The following is a 22,276-nucleotide window of genomic DNA, read 5'->3' on the forward strand; positions in this document are numbered from 1 at the left end:
AACCCGCATCTCTTGCATCTCCTGTAACAGCAGGCAAATTCCACCTGGGAAGCCCATGGATGCCTTACATACATTATTATCTTACAAACATGAGATAATAATAAACTTGACTTGGCCCCTGCTTTGGCTCAGGATCGTCTGCAGTCAAACCTTCTGGGAAGTGATCACGCAGACAAGGATGGCAGCCAGCCCGAGCCGTCTGGGCCGTCGGGTGGCCTCAGGGCTCCCCTTCGCCCCACAGCGCTTCCTGGCAGCTCAGTCCCCAGCCTTTGGCATCACTCACCTGGGGATTACTTCTTCTTTGTCTTATAAACAGCCAATCACATGCCTAGGTTAGTTATTAACCCCGGGGCTGGCTCTGAGATTTCAGAACCTTGTCTTCCTCAGATTGAGCACACAAAGCAGAGCTGACCAAAGAAACACACAGACATACAGACACACACACATGCATGCACACACTCACACACAGACACACAGAGACACACACACGCACACAGACATGCACGCACACACACACAGACACACACACAGAGACACACGCGCACACACAGACACGCACAGACACACACGCACACACAGACACACACACAGAGACACACGCGCACACACACACACATACACACAGACACGCACACACACGTGCGCGCGCGCACACACACACACACACACACAGAATGTGAAGTGCAAGCTAGTTTTGAGAGTGTGGCTGGATTTGAGAATTGGTCAACGGGGGAAGTGTGCTGAGACCAGCCTTCACCACGTGATCCTGTTCACATGTGTGTGCATGTCTGGCTCTTTGCACCCCCAGGGACTGTAACCGCCAGGCGTCTCTGTCTATGAAATTTTCCCGGCAAGAATACTGGAGTGGGTTGCCATTTCCTTGTCTAGGAGATCTTTCTGACACACAGAATCCTGTTTATATTATCCTGTATGATATACAGCTCTTTTTAATACCCCTCCCGCAGTGGAAGCCTTCACTGCTCTCTGCTCCCTAGCAATTCTTTCTGATGAAAGGACACGGCTTCCATTTGGTGAGGGGGGTTTCAGTGCCCAGATAAAGGGAGCAGGAGGAGATAGGAATGGAGAACAGGGCTCAGAGCAGGAGGGTGGGCTGCAGTTTATTTCCAAGAAATAAAAAAGGATTAAGGTACAGAAAGAGCGGTGCCCCGAGTCTGGAACACTGATAAGAACCTTCCTTCTCTATGGCTCTTTTTTACCTTTTCTGCATCCAGTTTAAAACAAAACCTTAGGAAAAAGTTCCTGCAGTTTTCAACCTGATGCAAATTATAAACAAATACTATACTGGACACAGCCCAGCTGCAGGGAATCCAAAAGTCAACTGTTAACAAATGAGCTTTACTCTTGGGCCTAATAAGAACCCAGGCTTCTAAGCTGAGGACACCTTGATTTCACTTGTAAATTTTGGTTTTAGTTGGCTGAGCTCAAGAGCGGAGGTCCTGAGAAAAGCCTCCAGGGCTTGTCCCAGGCTGAGCCCTCCGGGAGGCTGGTGGGAAGGGGAGCGCTTTATCACCTCTGCGGGCGCTGCCCTGCCTTGTCCGGGTTTTTAAAGGAGTTTCCTGTGTACTGGGTTCATTTGGTGTAAAGAAAGCTTGTCTCACCCAAGCTAAGGAAAAAGACACCCCTCCAAGAGGCTGTGCATCACCCAGGAGCCAGAGGCGGACGCTGGGAGAGCGTGCCCTCAGCAGGGAGACGGAGCAGAGAGGTCACGGCTGAGACCGCGCGGCTGGAGGAGCCGTTCATTCCCGCTGCTGCCGCGACAGCTGGCGTGGACACGGTGGCTCAAAGTGACGCAAGTTTAATTTTTGTTGGTTCTTTTTAAAAACAGATTTATTGAGATACAATCACAGATCATACAATTCACCCACTGAAGGCATACGACTCGGGCTTTCAGCATAAACACAGGTATGGACAACTGTCACCACAGCCAATTAGAGAACATTTTCAGCGCCTCAAAAAGAAGCCCCGTACCCTTTTCCCTCAGCCCCTTACATCCCTAAACCCCTGCTCCGAGGCGAGCTAGAACCTAGTTCTGTCTGGGGTCGGGACCGAGGTGGGCCTCCTTCGCAGCGAGGTCCGGCTCCGGGGCTGAGTGGGGTCAGGGTGCGGGGCACGGGCCTCCGAGCCTCTGCAGCAGGGAACTCGGCCGCAGGCGTCCGGCAAGACCCGGCCTGAAGCTCTCGTGCCCCAGGACCGCGGCGGAGCGCCCCCCAAACGGGGGCAGGAGGAGGACCAGGCCCCAGCTCACATGCGACGTGCCCAGAACGCGGCCTCGGCAACAGGGAGCTGGCGCGGGTGGAGAAAGGCTGCCTCCCTGCTCCTCCTGGGAAGACAGTCCCTGGAGCCGGGAGAGAGGGGGCCCTGTGCTCTTGGCCCCACGTTCTGGAGGGGGTCTCATCCTGCTGAGCGGGAGTCCTGAAGTCCAAAGTCAACCTCGCTTGTCTAAGTCAGCGTCATCAGAGCTGGCTCTTCCTGGAGGCTCTGGGGAGAATCCATTTCCCTGTCCTTCTGGGGACCACCCATGTCCTTAGGCCTGTGGGCTCTTTCTCCATCTTCAGAGCCAGCAGCATAGGGTCTTCTCTGCTGTCTGAGCTCCTGCCTCTCCCATGGAGACCCGTGTGGTGACGTCAGGCCCTCCTGGATCATCCAGGTTGCTCTCCATTTCAAGACCAGGAAGCTTCCTTTTGCCGCATAAGGCACCATATTCTGAAAGTGAAAGTCGCTCAGTAGTGTCTGACTCTGTGGCCCCAGGGACTATAGCCCGCCAGGCTCCTCTGTCCATGGGATTCTCCTGATCAGAATACTGGGTGGGTAGCTGTTCCCCTCTCCAGGGGATCTTCCAAAAGCAGGGATCAAACCCAGGTCTCCAGCGTTGCAGGCGGATTCTTTACCGTCTGAGCCACCAGGGAAGCCCCATTCTGAGACTGGACGTGGCCAGGGTCCTATTGCAGGGTGAACAGTGGGAGGAGGACGAAACGGGCCCCGCTCAGAAGCCACTCTGGAACCCTGGGCCCAGCGTGGCTCCTGCGCTGACCAGCGGGGGCAGCCCCTTGCGCTGTGGGACTCCCAGGGAGCGCCTTTCCCGAGCACTCACTTAGCACCACGGCGGGGGCCCATCCTACCTGGACCCTCAGCAGAGACTGGCCCTGGCCTTCTCCCCGAGCCCGGGTAACAGTGACTGCCACTCACGGGCCACCTGCAGGGCCTTAGGCGTGGTTTGAATCTGTATGTGACCCTTTGAGGAGACAGTTTTGTTCTCATTTTAAAGACGAAGAAACTAAGGCTTCAGGATGTAACTCATCCAACATCACTTAGTGAAAGAGGGGAGATTTAAAAATATGTCCACAAATTCTTTAGTACTTCCCTTCAAAAGGGGAGTCTAATTCTCCTCTCCTTAAGAGTGGCTGTACTTGGCTGCCAGCTTCTAGAGAATGTGATGTCTGACATCCGACACCAAGACCCCAAAGGAACCATGACTCCCTCCTTGCTCTCTCATAGGTACTGAGCTGAGGGGGACCCAGTTGGCATAGCATAGGGACACTCAAGGGGCCCTGATGAGAGCCAGAGTGAGCCGTCCTGGGAAAGATCAGCCAGCCCTGGTTTAATTAACAATCAGAGGACGGCAGCCCAGACACCATCCTCCCACCTGAAGGAGGGGCTCTGGTGTGTCAGAACCACCCAGTAAGCTGCTCCTGAATTCCTGACCCATAGGGACTGGGAAACGATAAACAGTGGTTGTTTTTAGGCCACTGGGTTTTGGGGTTATTTGTTATGCAGCAACGCTAGCTGACACAGCAGCTGAACTTACGCTCATTCCATCACATGCTGCTGCCTCCAAGAGAGGCTAGTTAAGGAACTACTGATATTTCTTTGGAAGACTGTGTGGAGCTGGCCTTGAGGGGTGGCAGGCGGGTGCGTTTCAGAGGAGAAAAGGGAGGGGTCAGGGGCCGAGGGCAGGGGAGAGTCGCAGAAGGTTGGGCGGGAGGCGGCCAGGGAGGCAGGGAACCCGCCGCCAAGGGCTGTGGTAGGTAAGGGAGCCCCAGGCGTTCTCTCCCTGAGATCTGTCAGGGGCTGGTCTCTCCTGGAGTCTTTGGATCCTGACGGGTTCTTTCACGAAGGGCAATGAAGGGCAACTGCCGGACCAGACCTTTAGAGAACTGCGCGCCGCGGAAGCGTCCCCCGCTGTCAAGGGGCGCAGAGCACCGCGGCCGAGTGCAGGAGGAGAGCGGGTGCCGCACACCCTCCGAGCGCAGCGAGTCCACCCGAGTCGCTCCCCTGAGACGTGAACTGCTGCGAGCTCCCGCGGGTTGCTTTAATAGCCCCAGTTCTCAAACCAGCACGCTGTATATGAACCACGCGGTCTGCCGCAAGCCGCCCCACACACCAAATCCGGAATCCTGTGTCCACACGCTCACAGGTTTACTTTTTTCTTAAAGTTGAACAAATAATCTTTACACACACACAAGTTGACAGAAAGTAAGCCCTTACTGCTTTGTTAAAAACAAAACCCACATATAAAAACCTTGAGGCCAAACTCCCAAGGCAAGACGATGCCGTATTTCCACGCTGGGCTCCCTTTTTGATTCCTGTGTGTCTTCCAGCGACAACTCATTCAGACCTGCCTGAACAAAGGGGAGATGAGCTGAGACGAGGGGGTTAAAAAAGCACATGCGTCTTACACAAGCAGTATGGGATTCTGAAAATTCTCCGTCAATAGCTCTTAGTATACAAATTCTTAACTCCTTATATTTTACCTTTAATCAATAGCAATACCAGTTATCACTGTTATAAAGCATTCAAATAACATTCAAATGACTATGAATATTTATAGCAACAAAAGAAACGTGTAAAGCTTAGTTCTTCTAAACTAATACTTGAAGATTCTAGCCCAGCTAGAATTAATCAATTAAAAAAATCCTACCATGAAGTATTATATGGGATTCAGGAAAACAGCTATAGAAAAGCTTCTACACACTTACTGTGGGAGACAGCCAACCACTCCCTTTGGAGAGGACTAATACTAGATTAATACTAATAAAAAAAAGAAAAATGGCATAAAGGCACATATAAGAGAAACGTTGATCCTTGATGTGAGGATAATTTTATTTCTTGCATTGTCAGAATGTCTTAAGTTCTTCTAGAGTCTTAGGAAAAAAATCATGCAAATAAAATTGTAATTGCATGCCAGTTAAGTAACTATGTCAAAGGTTTGCCCCGGAAGGGCTTTTTCAAAGAGGTTAAAAACCCATTATAATTGCCATCCAAATTGAGGTTTACAACCCAAAGAAGAAATTATCTAGTCCCAAAGCAAACCCTATTTATAGATTTCACATAAAAGGACTTTTTGCTTCTTTCTAGCATAAAACAGGAATTTTTAATATTGGAAAATTGGGATAAAGGTGAGAGAGAGAGAAAAAAAGAGACAGATATGCAGGTAAAGAACCTCATTAAGGCAAGCAGACCATGACAAAGATCAAGCAAAGAAAAATACAAGCAGACATCTGCAAATAGAGCAGCTCCCCTCTTTGATGATAAATGAGTCACTGGTCCCAGCTGGAGAGGCTGCGGGCTGCCTGGGGTCTGAGTGTAACAGCTGCTCCTCTGCGTTCAGGGGAAGGTGACTCAGCCGCTGCTTATCAGGCAGTGGACAGAGCCAGCAACAAAAGGTTGCAATGACACCTTCAGAAGCAACCCTTTTGAAGTTGCAAACAAAGTTTTGACCAGGGATGAACATCCCCCCATATGTCTGAAAAGAGAAATTTTTTTGAAGGAGGTCATTAACTACAGGTCTTTTATTTTAGAAGCACACCCACTCTGGCTGGCGATTCTTCTGCCTGAAGGGCCACCTTAGACTGCCGCATAGCTGATGTGATTGGATGGCAAATAGTTGTTTAAAAGTGTCTAAAAGAGTTAACTTGGCGGCTACCCACTGATAAGCTCTGTAGAGGGTCTGGAGCCCGAGGCTGTTGAGGTGGTGACCTGGAGGCCAGTAAGAACAAGAACAGCTTCCTTCAGAAAGATGGGAGAAAGCAGAGGGATCCCGTGGGGAGAGCGAGAAGGAGAGTGTGAAAGGAGAGAGAGGAGCAGAGAAGTGAAACCAAATGAAAAGATACGACTCAAGTGATTTACTTTACTGATGCACATTTGAGCCAGAGTGCAAAACAAAGGTAGTGTCATTTCCCAAAGATGGGACAAACGGGAGGATTTAAATATCAAAACTAGGTATGTCCTAAACCTGACCTGCTAAAGCAAGATGGACACACCATCTCAGGCTGCCCTACCTGGCAGCTGGTGCTACACTGGAATGCCTCACCTCTGCCACGTATCTCCCATCTTTGGAAGCGTGCTCCAGAGAAGGAGCCTTGGCTGCAGGGTGCTGGGACACTCTACTTGAGGTCCGCTCAGCTCCCCTTCGCTAGAGTGCCTGACGCTGCTTCCCAGGCACTGCCCTCAAAGGCACGGCTTCTAGTTTTGAAGGACCTTTTTAAAATAAGAGGTGCTTATCAACTCAACTGCCACAGGAAGCCAAGGACAGAAGTCAGGGGTTTAGCCCATTCAAAAACCAGACATCCCTTCCCTCCTTGCTCACCATAAACGCCAAGTGGAAGAAGATACAAATAAAAGGGGAAGAATATATGGTCGAATTATTAAGAAAATGGAGAAAACCACCCAATCAATGATGAAATCAGGTGGAAAACAATGGGGAAAACCATGGTGAAAACAAAAATGAAAGAAAACCCAGAAAATGATGCCAACCCGGGCCCTTTAAATAAGGACGGTGTTCAATACAAGATTGTAAATGCTTGCATTGTATTGGAACACACGACTAGTTCCAAAGTTTTAGGGAATTCTTGAACAAAAGGGGCACATGGAAGCAGCGAGGAAGCAGCACAGCCCTCCTGCCCCAAACTGTTTCAGGAAGGGGCTGCACCAGCACGCAGCAGCGAGGTCACCAGGAAGGAGCGCGGCTTCCAGCAGGAAATTGCACGGGATGGGCGCCAAGGTTCCTAGATTCTAAGGTTCTGGGATATGCTAAAAATACTGCTATGATGATGGTCTGACCTGATCAACTGTGCAGGCCTCTGAAATAACCAAGCCAACTCAAATAGCAGGCAGTCTACAAATTAGCTGGGTGTAGTGTTATGTTCTAAACCCACACTTGGATCTATAGCATACACTCAAAATTTCCCCCCAATACTACTATTCAATGACCTTAAGTACCAGGGTCCAGCCCCAGCTGGATCCAGGGATTCCCTCGGGAGGACGGCGTTGGCGAAATGATAGATAAAAGGAGAAAGAGACAGGGAAAGAATTTTGCAGTTAAGAAAATAGAGGAGAGAAAAGAGGCTGATATTCTTTGGTTTACGCAGAAAGCCAATACAACCCCAGCACGGGACTTGCTCTGTTCACGTAGGCCGCAGGTGCCCTCTCGAATCGAGGAAGGTGCCCCACCTTAGGTACCTTCTCGAGTGGGTCTTAGAAGCCCAGGCAGAAAAGTGAACGCAGAGAGCCCCTGCGCTCCAGGGAGATCAGCCTGAATAGGAAAAGGAAAGAGAAAGAACGACATGGGGAGACCAAGCTTCGGTGAGCAAGGCCCACACTTTATTTTCCAAAGCAGTTTTTATACCTTAAGTTGTGCATAGAGGATAATTGGGGAAGGGATAGAGTCATGCAAGGACAGCAGTCCTTGATCCTTATCGAAGCCAGGCTTTCTTCCCGCAAACTTATCATATGCAAAAGTTTTAGGTGATTTACATCATCTTCTGGCCAGGAAGCCTGTTAACATTTTATGACCCTTTCCTCAGAAAACTTATTTTTCTCTAAAGGTGATTATTCTAAAGTCAGGCGCCACCCTCCAAAAGCATTAGATAAAGTTGCCTTCCTATAGGGCAAAAGTGTGGTGGGCTATAACAAGAAAAGAATTAACTCAGGGGTCCAAGGTTGCAAACATTAAAGCTACTACTTACATTTCTATACACCAACTATATTAACCAATACACTCCCAGGGACACAGTAGGTAAGGGATATGGAAACTTGGCAGCAAGCATTAGCTCAACAAAGAAATCCTCTACTAGTTCTATTTTAACTATTTTAACTCTCTGAGAAGCTCTGCATTGTTAGAATATCTTAAGCTTCCTGTGCCTCTCGTGGTTGGGAGGCTGTGAATCTGAACAAACCTGTCAGGCAAGCTAGAAAGTCATCAGAGGGGTTTGAATTGAAACACTCCTATTATGCCCAGGAGACTTATTAACTAGAGTTTTAAGTTGATTTTCTTACAGAGAAAGGTGGTCAGGGATAGGCCCCCATTAATGTCAGAAGAGTTGGTGAAAGTCGTGAAATAGTAAGACAGACAGATTTTGGTTTTGGGGTAGATGCTCAGGCAGGCCCAGAGGGGCACCCCTCGAGTTCTGGCTCACCTTGCCCACCGGAACTCTCGGCACCAGAACTCTCCGCATGACCTTGTCATGGATGGGAACTCCCGTGCTGGCTCCCGGCACTTAAGTATTAAAAATCTAGGTAATTAAAAAAACTCCCTATTATCAATTTCCACTTCAAAATGCTAACTGATATTCACTATACAGAATCAACAAAGACACAACTAAATTGCTATGTAACAAAGTTGTCATTATTAAATAACAGCTACATCTATATTCTGTCCATCTTTGGGATCACTGCACCTTGGATTTTTTCCTCTACTTTAATTGATCTTTCACTGTGCTGCTGAGGCAGGGGAGGACAAGTATAGTTATTCTCATTTTACAGAAGGAGGAGGAGGCACACAGGGGCTGAGGGTCTGGCCATCTGGAAATCCAGTACTTAATTGCCTTCCCACCTGTTTTTGCAAACTTATCAGCAGTACTCATGGAGAGTCAAATGTAATCCATTTTACTCTTCAGTTAAAGCCAACGGTTCAGGAAAGAGTGAAAGAAAAAAGAGAAAGTGAGCTCTTTTCTGGTAACCCTGTTTTCCTTTAAAGGACAAATGTGCTTAAGATGCGATAAGTGTAATTATTAAAAACTGACACTAGGAAACAAAGCCGGGCCCTGACTAAGCTGCACACGAATGGCGGGCTCTATGCTTCATCACTCACAGCTTCCTGGGGCTTTGGTTCTCCCAGGAGGCTCAGTGGAAAACAGTCAACTTTGCAGCCAACTTCAACACAGTGTTCCTAATCACCTCAGAGCTCTTTTGAACAAAAAGAGCGAATTTAATAACATGTTGGTCAATATTAAGAAATTATTATTATTTGGTGAGAATCCTAGAATATAGAAACATAGTATTATACCTAAGCAATTCATCTACAAAAAAAGAATGGAAATTTCATCTACAATGTTTCCTTAAATCTATGGCTCATAAGCAAACCATTAATTTCCAATGTCTAAATACCTTAAAAGGAAAAAATATTCATGTATTACTCCTATCATATGAAACCTGCCCAAATAAGATTTGAAAATGCTCAATGTAGAGTGCTAAGTTTAATGAAAAACTATGTATTTGAAGCTGTTAGTATGGTTGGTGATGGAGCAATGATAATTTAGAGTTGCCATATGAGAGGCATATGTGCAGCTTTTATTTTCTCCACATTAAAAATATTTCTTTAAATACAAATAAATTCCAGCCAGCCTCTTATCAGAAAGGAACATTATTAAGTTTGCAAAACAGTGACAATGAAAAGAATCCCAGAATATTAGCAAAAACTGCCAAATATGTTTGCCTTTCTATCCATAACATGAATTCACTGTGAAAAAAAAGAGTTCACTATGATGCTCTGCTTAATTTGCCTACCTCCCAACATAGGCTTTGAAAAACTCCTCTAAACGCCACAACTTTATAAGGGACATGTATAGTTTCATGATATTTCTGCTGCAGAAACTCCTTAGGTTATCACCTCACCCACAAGAAACCCCCAAACCAACCAACCAAACAAAAAATTCAAAAAAAAAAAATTCAAATACCCAAAACTCAGTGGAAAGAGTTGACTAACCAAACTAAAATTTCCCATGAAGGCACCAACAATGAAATAGCTTAAAAAAAAAATCACATTTATAAAGTCTAGATAAAAATCAACCAAGTAAACAAAATGTATTCTTTACCTAATCATCAAAAAATAAATACCTATCTCTGGGTGTTTTAAACACCAAAGTTTAGGACTCTGAAGTTGTTGTATTAAATCCAAATTCTAGCCATCTTTAAAGCTATGTTAAAATAATCCCAGAACTCTAGAATGTTATTACCTGTTATAGCTCTTTGAGTTCTTTTTTTAATATTTATTTTTATTTATTTATTCGGCTGTATTGGGTCTTGGTTGTGGCATACAGGCTGTTTATTTGCAGGGCATGGGCTTAACTGCCCCGCACGGGATCTTAGTTCCCTGACCAGGGATCAAACCCGTGTCCCCTGCACTGCAAGGCAGACTTTTAACCACTGGACCAGCATGGAAGCCCCTATATTAGTTCTTTAGGGAACCAAGCTGGTGTTACTAGTTTTAACTATGTGTAGCCTTCTCTTTCATTTACTAAGAAACAAACACTGCACAGATATCTCATACTCGATGGCTGCTTTGATCACTGGTATCAGAGAGTACTTCAGCATAGGCTAGGATCCCAGCAAAGCACAGAGTCCACTTAAGGAACGAGTCTTATTAATTAGGTGTTACAAGTTCCAAATATATTTCACTGAACTATTCAGTAACTAGCGACAAGTGAATTGTTAAGTAACTAGACAATAGAATAGTATTTTTCCCCTCCAAACTAAGGTATCTATTTAGACTATTAATACAGACTAATTTTAAGTACTTATAATGCAAGTATGAAGATTTGACATTATACTTTATAATTTAATGATCCCTAAATATGCTACCAGATTTAAAACAAAACCCTTTACTATAGCCACCATGATCTGCTAATGTTTGAAAAACTTAACATAAAACCACTGCAGAAACTAACTTAAAGAGCCTACATAAGGAAGATTATGCAGTCCATGGGGTCGCAAAGAGTTGGACACGACTGAGCAGCTGAACTGAACTGAACTGAATGAAGATTATACATTAAGGAGAATAGTCACAATAGTTAGCTTTTTAGCTTTCATAACATACATATTGGAGAAGGCGATGGCACCCCACTCCAGCACTCTTGCCTGGCAAGTCCCATGGGCAGAGGAGCCTGGTAGGCTATGGTCCATGGGGTCGCTAAGAGTCGCACACGACTGAGCGACTTCACTTTCACTTTCACTCTTCACTTTCGTGCGTTGGAGAAGGAAACGGCAACCCACTCCAGTGTTCTTGCCTGGAGAATCCCAGGGACGGGGAGCCTGGTGGGCTGCCATCTCTGAGGTCGCACAGAGTCGGACACGACCGAAGCGACTTAGCAGCAGCAGCAGCAACATACATACGGCTTAAATGAGTCAATTTAAACACTAATTAGAATTTTGAAAGATTTGAGTTTTTCACTGTATGTATTTACTATGAGAAAAACTTTTATGAATTGTTAGGGGAGTAGGGTTTTTCTGACATTAGAAAGCCAATAAGAGTCTCAAAAGCAAGGGCACCAAAAATTAAAACAAAATCTGGACCACCTTGCCAGTAGACTTTACTCAAATATCTAAGACAGAATTACTCAGTAAAACAGTGTACTTACTACAAATAATTTTTATCTTCCCAGCCTACTTTTGTTTTAAAACATATATACAATTAGATTAATGATAAAACAAGTTATACTATACATACTACATAATAGGTGTGCTTTATTCTAATATATTAAAAATATTTTAAGAAAAAAATTTTAATGTACCATTTAAAAATACTTTCAAAACATTCACCAAAGTTTATAAAAAGTACTGATTTTATTGTGCTGCAATATATATTCTTCCCATGAAGATTATATGTAAAACAATTTGTGGTTTGAAACACCTTTATTTGCATTTGCTATAAAAGCATTTTGACACTTTTAAAGTTGAATTAATTTTCTTCAAAATAGTTCATATCTTTGCTCGGAAAAAAGAAAAATTCTTGTGCTGTCTCAATTGGTGAATAAAAAGGTTCACTCTCATGTTGATAAAATCTTTGCATTTTATGAGTATAAATAAATTGGTAAGGTTAAATATATTTTAAACGCATACAGGAGTTGAGACAGTATAACCTCTGACAATAGTAGACCTTTGAACAACAGGGGGTTTAAGGGTGCCCACGCTCCATGCAGACAAAAACCTGCGTGTAACTGCTGGCTGACCCTCCTTTAGAGGAGGATCTCGTGTCCTGATTTAAGCAGCTAGGGCAGCACAGTACTGCAGTGTGTGAAAGTGAAGCCGCTCAGCCGTGCCCGACTCTCTGTGACCCCACGTTCTATGCAGTCCATGGAATGCTCCAGGCCAGAACACTGGAGTGGGTAGCCGTTCCCTTCTCCAGGGGGTCTTCCCAACCCAGAGATTGAACCCAGGTCTCCTGCCTTGCAGGCAGATTCTTTGCCAGCTGAGCCACCAGGGAAGCCCACATATAAGTGGACCCGTGCAGTTCAAACCAGTGTTATTCAAGAGTCAACTGCACTTTCAGTAAAAAGGCACAGTCTTGAGTAGCATGATTTTCTGGTGCTTCGATGGAATTGTTTGAGAAAAAAATAACTGCTCCAAATGACTTTATGATTCAAGAAAATACTTTGCTGCACAAATGAATCTGCTTCTGAGAGAAAGCTAACATAGGTAGGATTAGATATCTGAGAAAAGCACTCACCAAAGAAAAATGTATGTAAAACACAGGGCTGGCGGTCCCTTTATGACGAGGCCAAAAGTGAGGGATTCACCTCAGAGCAGACAAAGTACAGTAATGAGCAGTTGTATGTAATTGCTGGTAAAACGTAGGGCACATCAGCATCCATCCAACACATCCCAGCGCTGGGAAAACAGGGTCCAAAGGAGGTGCCCTCTGTCAGGCTGGGTTTTTGAGGTTTTCCGCAAGAAGCACATTCACTTTGAACCCAAGGACTTAAGTTCTGTTCTAAGAGGCTCTCCAAACATAGTATCAATTGTGTTTCAAATAGAGTTGCGGCTGAAATAAGGATGGCTGGGAAGGGTATTCTCTGAATAGCAAGGTGTTAGAACTGGCTTCCTCAAAATGACTGTTTCCTCTCTGGCTGGTAGTTCTTCTAGGTGTATGTGATTTTGAAAAAATTAAGATAACATTCATAGAACATAAAATTCACCATCTAAACACATTATTGACTGAGGGAGTTTTGCAGAAACTAATGTCTGTGGCCATCATACATCTCCGGTCAATACTGTGCTAAGCGGACAATCCGGTGGTCTTTGGTATAGTCACAATGCCGTGCAACCATCACCACTATCTAATTCCAAACGTCCTCACCATCCCCAGACCTTATCACCCATACACAGGCAGTCACTCCCATTTCCCACCCCACCATCCCCGGGAACCACTGATCTGTGTCTATGGATATGCCTATTTGGAACATTTCATATAATTGGAATTATACAACATGTGGCTTTTTGTGTCTGGCTTCAACTTTTTTAAAAACCTTTTTACTTTATACTGGGGTACTGGGCTTCCCCGGTGGCACCAGTGGTAAAGAACCGCCTGCCAATGTGGGAGACGTGAGACGAGGGTTTGATCCCCAGGTAGGGGAGACCCCCTGGTGGAGGACCTGGCCACCCACTGCAGTGTTCTTGCCTGGAGAATCCCATGGACAGAGGGGCCTGGCGGGTTACAGGCCATGGGGTTGCACAGAGTCGGACACGCCTGAGCGACCGAGCATGCACAGCGGATTAACAGCATTGCGGTCATTTCAGATGAACAGCAGAGGGACTTGGGCTTCTCCTCCTCTTAACTGGTGGTTCTTAGACCATTCCAAAAGGGCGGTGATTCCAAGGACACTGAGCCAAGGTGCTGAGGGCTCTTGGCCTGTCCCGACTGCACTTGGGTTTCTGGGTCTCAGTCTACCTTCTCTTGTGATGATGTTCTAGCTCTTCGACTGCCTCTGATCACGTGAAAATGGACTGTAGTTGGAGGTACAAAGGGTCATCTCTGGAACATGTCTTTGGGATAGAAAATAATCCATCAGGTAAAATTTCTAAAGTGGGAAAGAACAGCAAAGGACAGAGGAGTAAACTTTTTTATTTGACCATAATATCTTAACAGTGCTATGCGCCCAGGTTAAATTTTTCTCAGTGACATTTAAGCTATTCTGGAAGACTGAGAACACCAGGCCGTTTTTCAGCCTCTCAGAGCATTTAGTGAGTGCTCTGCAGCGTGTGAAAACTGAAGTGAGGAACGACAGGCGGCTGGTTCTTTATCAGACTCACGGTGACACTCATGGAAAGATTTAATCTCAGAGTTAAATTTGTTCTCCGTAAGTCAGTTCCTGGAGCTTCAGCTCAAACTGTCATATAATCGTGTTTCAAACTGAGTTTTTTACATGTTTATTTTGTCTGCATGATGTGAAAACTCACAGGTAGAGAATTAAGCATGATGTCCTAGCTCTGCAGAGGCCGAACAAACACTGGTGTATTGCGTGTGCACCGTGAACTGAAGCCATCTCAGCGGGGCTTTTTAAAGGGCTAGAAACATTTGTATAAAACAGGAAGGTGCTGTCATCCGAAAGGCCTTAGTCTACCTTTCTCCCCCTAGGTGTAAGCAAGGTCTTTAATTAGTACAAGCACGACACAGAAGCCGTTAAGTAACAGGAAGCAGAGATCTTACCTAATTTACTCTTATATCACCTGTTTCTAAAATAGGACCTGGCCTGAAGCAGGAGCTAAAAAACGTCTAGTGCATGAAGGAAAAATGAACACACGTGACCCTGTGACAGCCGCCCATGTGACCCTGTGACAGCCGAGTCCTCACAGCAGGAGCCACTGTGGGGAAGCGTCAACAGTGATCAAAACGACCATGACCCGATCTCTGCTTCGGCCGCAGTGGAGGAGCAGTGACCGGGACTAACTCTCCCAGCGGAAACAACTACGAAAGCTCGATAACACGTGAAATCTGCTCATGGACATCACGGAGCAAACCAGTGCAGGCAGACCCTGAGGAGCTGTGCCCCTGAAAGAAGGAAGCACGTGGGGGTGAGCTCCTATTCATTCTGCCTCCTCTGGAGAAACTGAAAATTCACAAAGGGAGCGAAGCTGAGCAGAGAGCAGCCCGCCTGCCCACGCGGGACATGCAGGTCTGAGCCCTGGGGTGGGATGGCTCCCTGGAGGAGGACCACCCACTTCAGTATCTCTTCATGTATATATACAACATATCTTCTATAAATAATAGACATGGTGGTATATGTGCATGAAAAGATACAAAAAAATCTACAGAATTATAAAGTGAATTTAGTAAGGCTGCTGGATGCAAAGACAATACAAAAATTAATTTTATTTCTACATGCTAGCAAAAAGAATTAGATAATAAAATACAAACATCAAACAGCTAGAAATTAAAAAAAAACTAAAAATAAGTCTAACCTGTACATGTAAATCTTAAAACATTGCTGAGACAAATTCAAGAAGACAAGTAATTAGAGGGATATACCATGTTTATGGATTGCCAAACTCAAAATTGAGAAGATACAAATTCTGAAATTGATCTAATTTTTAATGCAGTTTCAATTAAACCCTAAGGTACATCTACACGGTCCCTTAGGGAAACTGAGACGCTGTTACTAAAATGTGTCTGAAAATTCAAAGGGTCAAGAGTAGCTAAGACCATCCGGAAGATCAGAGGTGTCAGAAGTCTTACATTATCATATGCGAAGACTTAACAATTCCAACTGCAATGCACCGAGCTGTTCAATATATTGGGCTGGGTCAGGTGAATACTCTTACAGAAACAAATGAACTTTGGCTGTTTCCTCACACCACGTACAAACACCAGCACTAGGTTAACCGTATGCCCAATGTGAGTGATAAAACACGCTTTAAAAATTTAAGAATATTTTCATAAGATCGGTGTAAAGCTTTATTAAACAGGACACAAAAATCATTAACCGTAAGAGAAAAGATTGGTATATTGGACCTCATAAAAATGAGTGCTTTCTGATCATCAAAGGTCACCATTTGGAAAGTGGAAAAGCAAACCAAAGAGAAGATATTTATAATAATACATCAGACCAAAACCTCATTATCACTAAAATATAAAGAACCCCAGCAAATCAGTAGGAAAAAGACAGACAACCCAATAAATATGAAAAAGTAACTTGAACAGGCACTTAACAAGAGACAATTTCCAAACCACTAACAAAGATATTAAAAGGTATTCCATGACACTGCATTAAAAGATGTTAAAACTGCGATCGCTACTTATGTAGTCAGTGTTCCATTTTGACTGATCCTTTTGGCCACAGAATGTCAGGGGTCTGAACAAAAGGCAGTAGGAAAAGTCTGGAAGGACGGAGGCAGGGAAACTGAGGAAAAAGTTATCAATGGGCCCCCTAAAGGAAAACAGCCACCTTACAAAGCCTGTACCCAACAGGTTAAATAAGTTTATCCACACAGTAGACAAAATTATTAAAAGGTGTTTATCCATATGGTCATTGAAATATCGAGACCACTGCTATACAGTAGCCCTCTCCATGTTCATACCAAATGTTTGTATCTCAGAGTTGTACGGCTGCTCACTTTCTCACGTAGCATTATCATTTCCCTATTCCTTTACAATTTCCATCCCCAAATTTACTTCTCTGCCCCAGTCAAGTCTTTATGTCTTTGATCTTAATTATAACCTATAAATGTTAGTCAAAACATATTAAGAAATAGTGAGTGAAACACCAGTGTTCAGTTCAGTCACTCAGTCATGTCCAACTCTGCGACCCCATGGACTGCAGCACGCCAGGCCTCCCTGTCCATCACCAGCTCCCAGAGTTCACTCAAACCCATGTCCATTGAATCAGTGATGCCCTCCAACCATCTCATCCTCTGTCATCCCCTTCTCCTCCTGCCCTCAATCTTTCCCAGCATCAGGGTCTTTTCAAATGAGTCAGCTCTTTGCATGAGGTGGCCAAAGTACTGGAGTTTCAGCTTTAGCATCATTCCTTCCAAAGAAATCCCAGGGCTGATCTCCTTCAGAATGGACTGGTTGGATCTCCTTGCAGTCAAGGGACTCTCAAGAGTCTTCTCCAACACCACAGTTCAAAAGCATCAATTCTTCGGTGCTCATCTTTCTTTATAGTCCAACTCTCACATCCAAATATGACCACTGGAAAAACCATAGCTTTGACTAGATGGACCTTTGTTGGCAAAGTAATGTCTCTGCTTTTTAATATGGTGTCTATGTTGGTCATAACTCTCCTTCCAAGGAGCAAGCGTCTTTTAATTTCATGGCTGCAGTCATCATCTGCGGTGATTTTAGAGCCCCCCAAAATAAAGTCTGACACTGTTTCCACTGTTTCCCCATCTATTTGCCATGAAGTGATGGGACCAGATGCCATGATCTTCGTTTTCTGAATGTTGAGTTTTAAGCCAGCTTTTTAACTCTCCTCTTTCATCAAGAGGCTCTTTAATTCTTCATCACTTTCTGCCATAAGGGTGGCAGATCTGCGTATCTAAGGTTATTGACAATTCTCCCGGCAATCTTGATTCCAGCTTGTGCTTCTTCCAGCCCAGCATTTCTCATGATGTACTCTGCACAGAAGTTAAATAAGCAGGGTGACAATATACAGCCTTGACATACTCCTTTCCCTATTTGGAACCAGTCTGTTGTTCCATGTCGACTTCTAACTGTTGCTTCCTGACCTGCATACAGATTCCTCAAGAGGCCGGTCAAGTGGTCTTGTATTCCCATCTCTTTCAGAATTTTCCAGAGTTTGTTGTGGTCCACACAATCAAAGGCTTTGGCATAGTCAATAGAGCAGAAGTAGATATTTTTCTGGAACTCTCTTGCTTTTTCCATGATCCAGCGGATGTTGGCAATTTGATCTCTGGTTCCTCTGCCTTTTCTAAATCCAGCTTGAATGTCTGGAAGTTCATGATTCACATACTGTTGAAGCCTGGTTTGGAGATTTTGAGCTTTAGTTCACTAGCGTGTGAGATGAGTGCAGTGCAGTCGTGTCCGACTCTCTGCAACCCCATCGACTGCAGCACTCCAGGCCTCCCTGTCCACCATCAAGTCCTGGAGCTCGCTCAGACTCATGTCCATTGAGTCGGTGATGCCATCCAACCGTCTCATCCTCTGTCATCCGCTTTTCCTCCTGCCTTCAGTCTTTCCTGGCATCAGGGTCTTTTCCAATGAGTCAGTTCTTTGCATCAGGTGGCCAAAATACTGGAGCTTCAGCTTCAGCATCAGTCCTTCTAATGAATATTAAGGACTGATTTCCTTTAGGATGGACTGGTTTGATCTCCTTGCTGTCCAAGAGTTTTCTCCAACACTACCGTTCAAAAGCATAAATTCTTCGGTGCTCAGTTATAGTCAAACTCTCACATCCATACATGACCACTGGAAAAACCATAGCCTTGACTAGACGGACCTTTGTTGTCAAAGTAATGTCTCTGCTTTATTAGTAAATGCTGTCTAGGTTGGTCCTAGCTTTTCTTCCAAGGAGCAAGACTCTTTTAATTTCATGGCTGCAGTCACCATCTGCAGTGATTCTGGAGCCTAAGAAAGTAAACACCAGTGTAGGGATACATGAATGTGTGTCTGTGGTCTCGGAACTGGAAAGCAAAACCCGTGCAAGGAGGCACAAGTGCCGCGGTGCACGCAAACGCAGAGGCCGCGGTGGGCGCCGATGGCCTCCCTCCGAGCCGTGGCTGGTGACGCTTTTACTCTCAGCTGTCCACACAGAACTGAGGGGGAAAAGGTTTTTCATCTTTTTCTTCCATTTACTTTCTAGGGAGAAAGTCTTATCTTTATGTAAAGTTGTGGAAGAATTTACATAGTTACATAGATTACTGCAGTTTAGGTTACTTTCAACACGTGTTCAGTTCCACACCTAGAGATGCATCACCATTTTAGGCCGCGGCTGCTGCTGAGTCGCTTCAGTCGTGTCCGACTCTGTGAGACCCCATAGACGGCAGCCCACCAGGCTCCCCGTCCCTGGGATTCTCCAGGCAAGAACACTGGAGTGGGTTGCCATTTCCTTCTCCAACGCATGAAAATGTAAGTGAAGTCGCTCAGTCGTGTCTGACCCTCAGCGACCCCATGGACTGCAGCCTTCCAGGCTTCTCCGTCCATGGGATTTTCCAGGCAAGAGTACTGCAGTGGGGTGCCATTACCATTTTAGGCAGAAGTACACAATTAAAAGACGCTTGCTCCTTGGAAAGAGGGTTATGACCAACCTAGATAGCATATTAAAAAGCAGAGACATTACTTTGCCAACAAAGGTCCATCTAGTCAAGGCTATGGTTTTTCCAGTAGTCATGTATGGATGTGAGAGTTGGACTGTGAAGAAAACTGAGCGCCAAAGAATTAATGTTTTTGAACTGTGATGTTGTAGAAGACTCCTGAGAGTCACTTGGACTGCAAGGAGGTCCAACCAGTCCATTCTAAAGGAGATCAGTCCTGGGTGTTCTTTGGAAGGAATGATGCTGAAGCTGAAACTCCAGTACTTTGGCCACCTCATGCAAAGAGTTGACTCATTGGAAAAGACTCCGATGCTGGGAGGGATTGGGGGCAGGAGGAGAAGGGAATGACAAAGGATGAGATGGCTGGATGGCATCACTGACTCAATGGACGTGAATTTGAGTGAACTCTGGGAGCTGGTGATGGACAGGGAGGCCTGGTGTGCTGCAGTCCATGGGGTCGCAGAGTCGGACATGACTGAGCAACTGAACTGAACTGATACAAGTTATAAATTAAAATGCCAGCCTTTACAAAATTCCTTTATGTATGAGTAAATGTGGTTTCCTCTTTAAAATTCATGCAATCAAGTTTTTAAGGGTATTTTTCAAAATTTTAGTACTAAAGCAGTACCTTTATATGTGACGTAGGACCTTTATATTCCTCTTCTTAGCCATCAGAAGTATGAGAATTATTGTGCATTTAATCTTTCCTTGTACCAATATTTGGGGCTTCCATTGTATCTAAGCTTGTAAAGAATCCGCCTGTCATGCAGGAGACCCCGGTTCAATCCCTGGGGGATTGGTGGGGAAGATCCGCTGGAGAAGGGATAGGCTACCCACTCCAGTATTCTTGGGCTTCCCTGGTGGCTCAGCTGGTAAAGAATCCACCTGCAATGTGGATTCGATCCCTGAGTTGGGGAGATCCCTTGGAGATGGGAAGAGCTACCCTCTCCAGTGTCCTGGCCTGGAGAATTCCAAGGACTGTATATCCATGGGGTCGCAAAGAGTCAGATACGACTGAGCATCTTTCACTTTCACAGTATTTATAATCTGAGCAGACAGGGTAGCACTACAGGACCTAAAATAAACTGTCACGAATGATCAAATGTCTACCACGGCAACAGGTCTTTAACGAGGATTATTATCACACATCCATTCCAACTCAACAGCGCCCATTTACACAATCAGGCTCTTACAAATTTAAAAATAAAACCGCAGTTAAGAATGCCAAGTTCCTCAACCATGCTGAATTTTAAAACAAATAAAACATGAGCAACAATGATTTTCCAAACTATCTTCAAGCAGAAATGCCAGGAAGTAAACCTGAGCATTTTGTGCATACAACTTAAATTTCCTTTTCTAAGTCATGACATTTTGGAGGGTCGTTCTTTTGTTTTATTCTTCTTTTTCTACATAGGAGGACTTCAAAACCTGAAAGATCAAAACTGTTCTTGTTTGTACGGAAAGGAACAAGAATGAAAATGGAATTTTAATTTTTTAAGTGAAGAGACAAATTTTATAAAACTGTATAAATTAACAATGTCATGCAACGTTAAAGGCTAATGGAAACCACGTAATGCTAAGAATTATCCCCGTTTCCTGTGCTCTGGGGAAAAACTGCTGCATTAAACACTACGTGACCAATTTGAAGTATTAACTCCTTCTGACAGACTACACACTATTGTATTAATAAGTAGAAAAATATTACACAATGTCCTTCTACCTATTCTGTCAGAAATGCACCAGGAAAATTAAGCCTGATGAATAAATACCAAGATTCCTGTCTTTTAATTCAAGTCTCCTTCTAGATACAAAACAGCAAGGTTTCACCACGTGTTCAGAGGAATAATGGGAAGGAAATGGCTGACAATGAGCAGTACCTGTTTTGCACTAGTATGAAGAAGCCAAGACAGACAGACTGGGGAATCACTTTAACTTTGGTCTGCTGCTGCTAAGTCGCTTCAGTCATGTCTGACTCTGTGCCACCCCTTAGATGGCAGCCCACCAGGCTCCCCGTCCCTGGGATTCTCCAGGCAAGAGTACTGGAGTGGGTTGCCATTGCCTTCTCCATAACTTTGGTCTAATAGTAGGTAAATATAAAATACAGATACCTGCTTAACTCACAAATTCATGAACTAAAAAGTGGACAGCCGCCTTGGGGAATGAAAGGATTAATCACGTAATTACGTAACAGGGAGCTGGGCACACAAAGGAAGGGGCTCAGGAGAAACATCTTGAAAGCTCAAAGGCAAGAAATGAGACGAAACAAATGTTTTTAAGATGAAAAATGCTGCCTCCTTGAAAATACACTTTTCCCCCATATAAAAAAAATTTTAATAACTACCCTTTAGGAAAACATTCTAAGAAATAGCACAATTTGGAGTTACTTAACATGATAGCAAATAAACCTTCATGCCGCTGAAGCAGCTCTTTTCTTTGGACAGATCATACTTAGAAACTTTCTTGCATCTGTTATTTTATGACTACTTTTACTTTCTTTGAGTTTGACAATAACTTGAATTTAAATTCTGAATTTCATTAAAGCCTGACACATAACATTTTCATGCCAGATAAAGGTATTAAATAAAGGTTGACTCTTGCATGGTGTAAATAAATTAAAGGCCAGAAATTGGGATGTTCTAGTGTAAGATATTTCAGAGTCCAAAACTCAAACAATTTAAAGACATTTCACTATATTACGTAAATCATCTATAATTATACTGCTGTGGTGTAAGCAGCATATCTGAATTTAACTTATTTACTTAGATCTTAATATTAAAAGCATGATCACACAATCACCAAATCATGTTCTTATTACTGATCATTAGGAGAACACACAAAGTAATCAGGTGGTCTCACACACCTATAAGGTCAACAGTGTAGAAATGTTCACCATTTTGGTACCCTGTTCTTAACATATGACAGTAACAGGTGTTTGGAATGAGGGTAAGGTAAGTAAGTAGACAACTTGTATACTTGTATAAAGTATTTGAGA

At 44.4% G+C, this 22,276-nt stretch overlaps 1 protein-coding gene across 1 annotated transcript in view; it reads right to left on the minus strand.

Moving 5' to 3' along the window:
- Positions 1-2,491: 2,491 nt before the first annotated feature.
- The window catches only part of RPS6KA5 (ribosomal protein S6 kinase A5), a 219,661-nt gene continuing 199,876 nt past the window's right edge, over positions 2,492-22,276 (minus strand). The window contains exon 17 of the mRNA XM_061429707.1: positions 2,492-4,640. Within this exon, the coding sequence (XP_061285691.1) occupies positions 4,503-4,640 (138 nt within the window). The 3' untranslated portion in view covers positions 2,492-4,502. The remainder of the gene's footprint in view (positions 4,641-22,276) is intronic.

This window comes from Bos javanicus, chromosome 10, assembly GCF_032452875.1.
Source record: "Bos javanicus breed banteng chromosome 10, ARS-OSU_banteng_1.0, whole genome shotgun sequence".
NCBI classification, from domain to species: domain Eukaryota; kingdom Metazoa; phylum Chordata; class Mammalia; order Artiodactyla; family Bovidae; genus Bos; species Bos javanicus.